The sequence below is a fragment of the Larimichthys crocea genome, chromosome XV, assembly GCF_000972845.2.
Source record: "Larimichthys crocea isolate SSNF chromosome XV, L_crocea_2.0, whole genome shotgun sequence".
Taxonomy (NCBI): Eukaryota; Metazoa; Chordata; class Actinopteri; family Sciaenidae; genus Larimichthys; species Larimichthys crocea.
The window spans coordinates 9,697,161-9,707,492 of record NC_040025.1 but is presented as its reverse complement, the minus strand read 5'-3'; the positions used below and the strand labels follow the sequence as shown (position 1 = coordinate 9,707,492).

Below are 10,332 nucleotides of genomic sequence, written 5' to 3'. Positions count from 1 at the left end.
ATCTAACAGAACACATGACTCATACAGTTGGACTCATGTAAGTGTTGGAGGTTTGCAGTCAATCTTGCACGTAAAGTGAGGATACAAAGAAGTCCTTCTGAGTTGTGTGAAATGTCCAAAATATTAATATAAATGTATGTTTTCCTGGGCTAGTAACCATCTTATGACCTCTTAGACTTACTGTATCTTGTGACCCTCCTCTGGGCGAACCATGACTCAGCTATCCACCCTTATAAAGTATTTAAAAGTAACTCCACCTGCACTATAAAACAAAGTGCTACTGTATAAAAAGGGTCAAAGTCGCCTCCACTTGGAAAAGACTGAGGTCCAGTGAGAGACAGAAAAAGACTCAACAGACTGGTCCAGAGGTCCAGCTCTCTCCTGGACTGACTGACTCTGTCTCCAAGTGGAGAGGAGGATGTTAGTAAAGCTGACATCCATCATGAACAACTCCTCTCACCTCCTGCAGGAGACTGTGGAGGTCTTAAACAGCTCCTTCAGCTACAGACTGCTGCTCCCACCATGTATGAAGGAGCTCTACCACAGGTCCTTCATTCCAACAGCTGTCAGACTCTTTAACACCAGCATGACTTTTTAATATATATTTCTTATCCAACTTGAGCTGCTGTGACAATCTTATGTTGCACATTTACATGCAATAATGTATAATAATTAATAATATATATTAATATGTAAGTAACAGAAGGCATGTTCTGCATAATAAATCATTTTACTTGTGATATTTTTTAGTGCTTGTTACTGATTAACAATAACAAACATCGAAAGACCTAGAGACTAAATCACTGGGGTGTCATTTCAGCTAATGATGTTGGATTCATGGCTTGTACTGTATTTATATTATTATTATTTTTAGATTGCTATGTGTTGTAATATTGTCTGTTTGTCTTGTATCTGTTTTAATTTGACTTGTTCTTAGTTTGTGCTGCTGCCTGTCTTGACCAGGACTCAATGAGACCCTTCCTAGTTAAATAAAGGTTAAATAAGTTAAATCAATCAATCAATCAATCAATCAATCAATCAATCAATCAATCAGACTTTATTTGTAACACAATGTGCTCCACACGATAACCCACCAACACATACACCATCTCATCATCTTGCAGTGAGGAAACACCAGAGGCAGGTAAAAAAATGATTAAAAAAAAAAAAAAAAAAAAATAATAATATATATTATATTATATATATAATATATAATATATATATATAATATAAACCCCCAGTAAAATGTATAATAGTAAAATAATAATAATGAAACAATAAAACTCATTAAAATGTATAAATAGATCAAATAGAACATGTTTTTCATGTAGTTCAGGTAAAAGCCAGATTAAAAATATAAACAGGTAACAGCTGAATATCAGATGATACATACATAAGTGTGACTTTAAAAGCTTGTAAGTATTTGTAGGTGTGTTGCACTACAACATCTGGTCCAGCTGCTGCTACCTGTGCAGGAGGATGACTGATATCAACCTGTTTCAGCCTCCTTTGGTGCAGAGAAACATTTTGTGCATCGGGACAGACCTGCAGCTTTTTATATGGTCTCAATTAAAAGCCTATTTCTTCATCATCATCATCATCATCATCATCATCACTGCTGATTGATGAGCGGTGACTCCCCATCTCTCTCACCTCACCCTGGCCCTCCTCCCTCCTCCCTCCCTCCCTGCCTGCCTCCTCCCTCTCTCTCCCGCACGCATGCATACAGACCGACAGGCTACGGCGACCCCCCTCCCCCCTTCCATCATTTTCCCATCTCTTACTCACTCTCTTCCCTACAACAAACATGGCCGCGAAATCGGATGGTGCACCCGTCTCTCTACGAAACGAAATCCCACCCGAGTGTCCTTCCAGGTCGGACCCACGGCCTCCGCAGCGTCCACCCGCCGAGCAACGCTACTCCCTCCCGGACTGCTGCTGGACGCTGTGCGCCCTTTTGGTCTTCTTCTCGGACGGGGCCTCAGACCTGTGGCTGGCCGCCGACTACTACCTAAGGAGGGACTACTGGTGCTTTGCACTGACTCTGGTCTTTGTGATAGTCCCGTCCGTGGTCGTGCAAGTGTTGAGCTTCCGATGGTTCGCCTACGATTTCTCGGAGACCGTCGAGAGCGGCACGGCTGCGGCCGCCGTGGTAGCGGCGTCGGGAGCGGAGGAGAGCGACTTCAGCACCAAGGACAGCGGAGAGCAGGGCGCTGGCCGCACTGCCGCGGCCGGGGTGCTGCCAGGGCCGGGCACCGGGGGAGGAGCCCGGGGCTGCTGCAGAGTCTTCATGTGGCTCTTCCAGGCCATCATTCACATATTTCAACTGGCACAGGTCTGGAGGTAAGTCTGAGGAGGGTTGTGTGTGTGTGTTGTGTGTGTGTGTGTGGTGTGTGTGTGTGTGTGTGTGTGTGTGTGTGTGTGATGGGGTGGGGGTGATATCTACACATTATGCCTTTATGTGTGTTAATGTGTGCATGCAAGACCAGCATCACTCCCTGTATCTTTCCCTGTAATCATTCAAGGAGGACTGTACCCAAAATGTCTTTTTGTATTGTTTGACGTTTCCCCAGCTTGAAAAAGGGAGAATCAGACTCCACCCACCCACCCCCAACAACACCCAGATGGGCTTTTAGGTCAATCATCTCCCAGGAAAATCATCAAGTATAGAGAAATACATGAAAACCTTTTGTCCTAGGGGGGTTTGTGCATGAAGGAGTCTGCTGCTGAGGAAAATGAATAGTCATAAATGTCATGAGAGTTGCTGCCTATTTGCAGTGATGTGTGTGTGTGTGTGTGTGTGTGTACCCGCCTCCCTATCTTATCATTGTCTGGTGTATTTTCAGCTCTTAGCTTGAGGCTTTCTTCTCTTTATGTTTGTAAAATCCATATTCTCAAATCTCCCAGCAGCTTCACAGAGTCCAAACATGTTTAATTACTTCGTTAAAAAAAACAAACCACTGCACACTTTGGCATCACTCTCACTCGGATGGTAGTAGTAGGTCTGTAGGTCAGTGAGTGATGGTGAGGCAGAGCTCAAGCCTCCAGTGCCCTGATAGGTTTTGACAGGCTTGAACTGCTGCCAGTCAGAAGGAGGCATTCAGCTGAACTGTGGTGGGAGGAGGGTTAGATAGTGATATTCAAAGACAAGTTTTATAGACTTGCTGGGATGTTGCAGAATCGTGTATAATGATGAAATCAGATGCAAATCAGCTGTTTTGGCTTGTGTCTGACTTTGTGGTCTCTCTCTCTCGCTCTCTGTTCTTCCTGCCTCTTTAGACAGCCCTATGGGTAATATATATTGATTCCTTATTTCCTCCCGGAGGCGCAGACTTCTTATGTGTGAGTGTGTCCAGGAGCACATTAAAACATTGTGGCGGCACAGAATTACCGGTAATGCCATTAAAGCTGTTGTTGTGTGCTCCCCATTCATCGCTGCTCTCAGACCGGCGTGTCTGCACATTAAGAGGATTACCGCTGTGTGTTTTACCCTCAGCTGCTAAGTCAGGAATGATCCGTCACTGATACACGGTCAGGCAGGTGAACCAGGATCAATTTGGGCCCTCGCTTAGCTACGAGAGTTAAATGTCAGCGCACCAGAGATGGGATTGTGTTACAGATAGTGTGTGGCAGTGAGTCTTTGACCCTCATTACTCCATGTACGCTCCATTTTCTCAGTGTGTTACATCCCAAGGCACACTTTGTGTAGCAGGAACAAGAACAAAAAAAGGGTTACGCAAACTCCCCTGTGGTTCACTGGGCTTGTTGACATAGGGCTCTTCTGACCCTTCTCCCCAAGGCAATTACTGAGACATTTATAGCGTCAGTCCTCCGTGGCAACCACCAGTCCTTTTCAAACACTTAGTTGGCGTGTAGCGATAAAGTTAATCATTTACACATTACATATTTATACAGGGGACAAAAAGGTGTCAACACATTAGTGCAGAAATATGTTTGCACAGCGCCATGTGTCTACAAAATGATGTGTGTTAGTTATACAAGGTCATTACAGAAGAGGCTAAGATGGAGGAGGGGTGGGACTATAGTACTACAGTACTAAGTCGAAGGTTTGGACACAACTTCTCATTCAATGTTTTTTCTACACTGTAGATTCACACTGAAGACATCAAGACTGTGAATGGACACACATGAAATGATATAAACAAAGAAAATATGTTTTAAATTTTAGATTCTTCAAGGTATTGGTGTTCTCCTAATGATTTTCCAACAGTCTTGAAGGAGTTTACATGTTGTCCAACTCATCTTAAACCATCTCAGCTGGGTGATTGTGAAGGCCAGGTGATGCATCGCTCTCCTTCTTGGGGAAATATGATTATGCTTAGTGCAGAATACTATGGTAGTCTTCGTCTTCGTCTTCTCCCGCTTATCCGCACATGTAGATACCATCTGTAGCGACCACTATCCACTAACTAACTCGATGAAACTATACGATACAAGATGATATAATGTATTACGAGATGATACGTGATGATATGGTCAACATGAAAATATTGGAGCCTATCTTCTATCTATCTATTTCCACAAACTGTGCCAATTACCAGAAGTTAAGGTGATCCAGACAACAAAAAACTCAAACAACTCTAACTATGTACACATTTTGGCTCCTACACGATCCGTTCACCTTCTCCACATCCCACAAAGACATGAAGGTTCGAAACATACAACTCAGATATTGACTCAGAGCAAAGAAGTTTTGACCACAGATAGATTTCTCTTCTTCTTCTTCTTGTTCTTGGTCTCCCTCAGTCGTGATTTCTTTGCAGCAATTCTACTATGAAGGCCTGATTCCCACACGGTCTTCTCTGAACAGTTGACGTTGAGATGTGTCCGCTACTTGAACTCTGTGAAGCATTTATGTAAACTCTAATCTGGTGTCGTTAAGTGAAGAGTGTTTGATGGTTTTTACAACTACACTTAAGGATATCTTCTTGATAGTTCTTGATATTTTCCAGACTGACTGACCTTCATGTCTTAAAGTAACAATGGACTGTCGTCTCTTTACTTAGTTCAGTGATTCTTGCAATAATATGGATTAGTAGTTGAATCAAGCTGCCACTACTACTACTGTTTGCCAACAGTACCTCAGTACAACACAAATGATGGCACACCTGTTCATTGAAAACCTTTCCAGGTGACCACCTCATGAAGAAGGTGGCTACTTTAAAGAATCTAAAATATAAAACACGTTCTGGTTTCTTTAACACCTGTCTTTGGTGTTAATCTACTGTGTAAAAAATAAGAAGAACCGTTGAATGAGAAGGTGTGTCCAAACTTTAGACCGGTACTGTATGTTGGTACGGTGCATGTGTCTACAAAATGATGTGTGCGTGTGTGTTATACAAGGTCATTATAGAACAGGCTGAGATGGAGGGGGGTGGGTGGACTACATGCACATGTCAGCAAAGCACTGGAGTTCAACAAGGGATTTACAGCGAGCTCCTTTCTTTTCTCTTCCTAACCTTCGATATGAAGACTGGATTGAAAGCGTTTATTTGGAAGTCTTTTCTCTCCTCGGCGCCTCACGCTCAGCTCAGATTTTATTTGCAAAGAAATTGCAGCCACGCTCTACATTCAACCCCTCGGATGTCTGTACTAAAATTAAAACTACAGAGCTCTTTAGTTCAGTTGCAGTCTAATCTAAATCCTAGAGGAGCAAGCAAGCAGTATTTGGCAAGAACTACTGACAGCTCCCAGAGTTTGGAATAATAAGTACTGACTTCTGAGAGTCTCTGTTTGATGTCCAAAAGTATTTGAAGCACAACATTAAGCCTTCATGTTCTAAACTGAGGAATGTGTCTCTCTGATACACAGGTATGTCCACGCTCTGTATCTGGGCGTGCAGAGCCGCTGGCACAGAGACCCAGAGCGGCGTCACTACTACTGGCGCATGATGTTCGAGAGCGCCGATATCAGCATGCTGCGTCTGCTCGAGTCCTTCCTGAAGAGCGCCCCTCAGCTGGTGCTGCAGCTCAGCATCATGATCCAAGCCAGTCAGGTGCTGCCGCTTCAGGGTGAGTGCCCCCGAAATGACCAATCAGTCAATCATACGTCTGCAGCCCACGCTGAGCATGATGAGTCACATCAGTCGCCTCAATCGGGGCCCCCCTACAGAGCTGGAAATATATATCCTCGCTGTGCTAAATGATAAGACAGCAACCCCGAGGTGTTTAAATCCTGTCTAACTTCTATTGCTCAATCTTCTCTTGTCTCTCCAGGGCTTTCAGCGTCTGCCTCGCTGATATCTCTCTCCTGGATGATCGCCTCCTATCAGAAAGTCCTGAGAGACTCCCGAGACGATAAGCTACCCATGTCTTACAAGGCCGTCATAGTTCAGATTCTCTGGCACCTGTTCACCATCGGGGCACGCACTCTGGCCTTCGCCCTCTTTGCCTCCGTGTTCCAGCTTTACTTTGGCATCTTCATCGTGGCCCACTGGTGCATCATGACGTTTTGGATAATTCAAGGCGAGACGGACTTCTGCATGTCCAAATGGGAGGAGATCATCTACAACATGATGGTGGGCATCGTGTACGTGTTCTGCTGGTTCAGCGTGAGAGAGGGTCGCACTCGCTGCAGGATGCTCATCTACAGCCTGACTGTATTCATCGAGAACGTGGCCCTCACCACCATCTGGTACCTGTACCGCGGCCCTCATACCTCAGACTTCTACGCCGTCATCATGGTGTGCATAGTGGCCAGCAGCTATGCTCTGGGCACCTTCTTCATGTTTGTGTATTATTGTCTGCTGCACCCTGACGGCCCAGTCTCAGGGTGGGGCTATATTGTGGAGAAGGAGGTACCTGTAGAGATGCTGGCCTCCCCGGCTACCAGCCTACCCCCTGATCTGGTGAGCAGCCCCCCCAGGACCCTTCAGAGAACTAAAGGGTCTGAAAGAGAGCAGGGTCCTGGGGTAGATGGAGATGTGTTTCAGGTACGACCACCTCGGGGAGCTCAGGCCCCGGTCACCCACCTCACACCCAGGACTGAGGGGCCTGTCATCCGAATAGACCTCCCCAGGAAGAAGTATCCTGCCTGGGACGCTCACTTCATCGACCGCCGGCTGCGTAAAACCATCCTGGTGCTCGAAAGTGCCGCCCCGGTCACGCCAAGGATTCAGTACCGCTGTCTGGGCACACCCAAAGAAGTGATGGAGTACGAAACCACCGTGTGATGTGCTGAGCTGAAGATGCTGTGACTCAGCTTGCTGCCATGTGGACACCCTGCCTTAAATTTAAAAAACGGCAGGTGGATGACTCTCACCGAGCAGCTCCACGCCTACTTCTTGAGCGCTCTCTGTACTGTCAGGCGAAGAAGGGGGCGGAGTGTGGCGGCGGCGGTGGTGGTGTCTTTATTTTTTAACAAAGGCAAAGTTCTGTGATGTTGTCTAATGATGGTGCATATTTTGGTTTCTGTATCATTTCTCAGGTCAGGACGTGGTACAGGAAAGAGGTCAGCGTTAACTTAGAGAGAAGCACAGGTAGGCGGAGAAGTACGATTATCAATCAGAGGCAGAAAGTCCTCCTCGGTGACGATGCTGTCGACGACAGAGACGAGCCTTCAACATGCATGATTATTTATGGCAGCTAGAACCGAAACATCAAGAGTGGAGATGATAGACACAATCTACCAGTGTCATAGTGTTCGAGATCGGTCTCAAGACCACCTCTGTTGTTGTATCAGTTTCCGATAAAGAGGACTCAGGATTTTATTTTAAGACCGGTCAAAACCACAACTGGTTCCCATTGATCACCTAATAATGTGTAACTTGTGATGCTAACGAAGAAGTGCAAAAAACTGCAGCTCCTCAAAAATAAAATAATTTTACACTAAGCTATCTAAGTTGAATATATACTGTCTGGTCTTGACTTGGTCTTGACTTGGTCTCAACCCCTCAAAGTCTTAGTCTTGCTTCAGTCTCAATACACTCGGGTCTTGGTCTTGACTTGGTCTTGACTTGGTCTCAACCCCTCCAAGTCTTGGTCTTGTTTCAGTCTTGATACACTCTGGTCTTGGTCTTGACTCGGTCTCGGTTTAGCTGGTCTTGACTACAACACTGCAGTCTACAACACAACACAACACAACACAGGCAGTGATAATCATAATCACGATTTTCCATAAGTTATTCACTCATGTTGAAGGAGTCTCTGAAGGATGCTGCTTCAAATCTGAAGGGTGGTTTCAAAAGCAACATTTGAGTTGAATGTAAAAACAGTTGAAAATGTGATTATTTGTGACGAGGCTTTGAGCATTTTCATGCTGTTAGTGGGATTTACAACATTCCTGTGGTACTATATTTGTTTTGTTTTTTTGAGGTAAGCTAGAACAAAAAACAAAAAAAGATATTTGTGTGTGTTTACAAGTTGTTTTGGGGACATGCCATCCACTATTATTCAAATAAGACACACCTTCATACAGAATGTGTACGCACTGAACAATAGCTTCATTATGAGTTACATTTACAGGATGTATTCTACAGATGGGACTCTCTCAACAGTTGTATTTTCATACTTACATTCACCGTTACACAGCGAAAGGTTAATTTATATGTAAATTAAACTGTACAATGAGGAGGATGTTTCAGAGGGACAGCACTGTCTGTAATTGTACTGTATCCATACTTTGTTGTCTGAAAAATGTTTAAAAAAAAAAAGAAAAGAAGAAAAAAAAAATAGCTGCAGACTCCGGACTCCTAACAGAATAGCTTTGATATTATCGATGGTACAGGCATGTGGTATTTTTTGGAGACACTTAATTTTACAGGTCTTAAAATGATCCTAAAAAGAAGCTTTTAATTTGGTACAAATTTTAGGGAAACAGTGTTAGTTTAGCCATGATTTTTCTTTCTTTTCTCCATTTAAACCAAGTGGCAACCTCCATGAATGTGAAGTGCCCAGTACAAAAAACAGTTTTAATTATAATTATTGCTAAATTACAAACTTCTTTCCAGGAACCTTCCTCCCTAATTTAAAGGACCTGTAAAATAAAGTGTACTTTCTTTTTTGGGGTTGTTTTTCTATAGTCACAAAAGGAAATTGAACCGTGTGTGTGTGTCTGTGTGTGTTTGCGTGTATGTATGTGAGCTCACATACCAGCATGTGTATGAGTGTATGTGAAAGGGAAAGGGGAAGAAGGAGTCCTGCCATGTGCATTTAAGTTAATTTATTTTTTAAAATTGTGTTACTGAGATATGACAGTTTTGTTGTAAACACTGTCCAGTCAGCTCATTTTATTTCCCAGATGACACTGAAAGAAATAAAAAACAGCCCACAGAGCACCTTTAACCACCTCTGTTTGCAGTAACAAAGCCAGAGGCTTCTTCAACTATGGTGCTAAATGTTTAAAATCCATCACTATACCCACACGGTGTACCATGAAATGGGCTTGTTGTGGCAGGAGCTGGGCGAGGCTGTACCTCAAACACAAACACAAAGCTAGAATCAAAAAGCCTTAAACTGGTCATGCCAGACTGTTGCTGTTAGAGCAAGAAAAAAAAAAGATTAACAGGAAGGTGAAGACAATTTCAGTATGTTGTTGTTGCTAAAATAAAGAGCAATGTGTTTACCTGACTTCTGCTGTTTGTGCCTTCTTACACAGAAATAGATAGATAGATAGATAGATAGATAGATAGATAGATAGATAGATAGATAGATAGATAGATAGATAGATAGATAGATAGATAGATAGATAGATAGATATAATGAGGCAGATCGTTCTGATTGGGCTGAGTCTAATCCCATCTCTCTGCTACAGTGGATCAGTGGATTAGAGGCTCTGAACGTGTCATCACCGCATACTGTATATCCACTGAGGGTTGGCATGATGTTATCATTGTTAATTATCCTCAACTGCCAAAGGAAGGAAGGCCCATGCAGGATTTCCATCAGGCTACTCTATTGATCACTTCCATTGAGGAGACGGAAAAGCTTTCACGCTTCAGCTTCCGTCCCCGGACAAATAGACTCAAGCTTCGTGTTTACAAGTCAATGGGGGTGTGAAACCAAAGTCAAAGTCCGGTGCAAACTGTCCTGTGTTAACTGCTGTTGTCGCAGTGAAATGAGAGAACAAGCAGCTCAGTTTCACAGTCATCTGGCCTGTTTGCAAATGCTAAATAGATGACTGGTGGAAAACAGAAAACACTCTGATGTGGTAACAGTTTGGAAACCACAGGCCTGACCTGCCTGAATCTTAGAAAGAACTACAAATTACCCGTTAGACCATTTACCTAATAGGACTGGTAGATCAAAATCCATTTAATTTATTATAATTCACACCGATGATAAATTTTACCCACCTCAGATTCACTGACGATCC

The 10,332-nt window shown here is 43.7% G+C and overlaps 1 protein-coding gene across 1 annotated transcript; it reads left to right on the top strand.

Annotated features, from left to right (window-relative positions):
• The first annotated feature begins 1,683 nt into the window (after positions 1–1,683).
• Positions 1,684–9,631, top strand: xkr7a (XK related 7a). Its single transcript, XM_027288617.1, has 3 exons — positions 1,684–2,343; positions 5,833–6,032; positions 6,237–9,631. The coding sequence occupies exons 1-3, from the start codon at positions 1,808–1,810 to the stop codon at positions 7,190–7,192; spliced, it is 1,692 nt and encodes a 563-aa protein (XP_027144418.1). The 5' UTR covers positions 1,684–1,807; the 3' UTR covers positions 7,193–9,631.
• The last annotated feature ends 701 nt before the right edge of the window (positions 9,632–10,332 follow it).

What these genes read in the sequence shown, in the direction of transcription:
- xkr7a (XM_027288617.1), top strand. Translation starts at nt 1,808, where the DNA reads ATGGCCGCGAAATCGGATGGTGCACCCGTCTCTCTACGAAACGAAATC. An exon ending in CAACTGGCACAGGTCTGGAG is followed by an intron (nt 2,344 to 5,832) that starts GTAAGTCTGAGG and finishes TCTGATACACAG; the next exon opens with GTATGTCCACGCTCTGTATC. An exon ending in TCAGGTGCTGCCGCTTCAGG is followed by an intron (nt 6,033 to 6,236) that starts GTGAGTGCCCCC and finishes TTGTCTCTCCAG; the next exon opens with GGCTTTCAGCGTCTGCCTCG.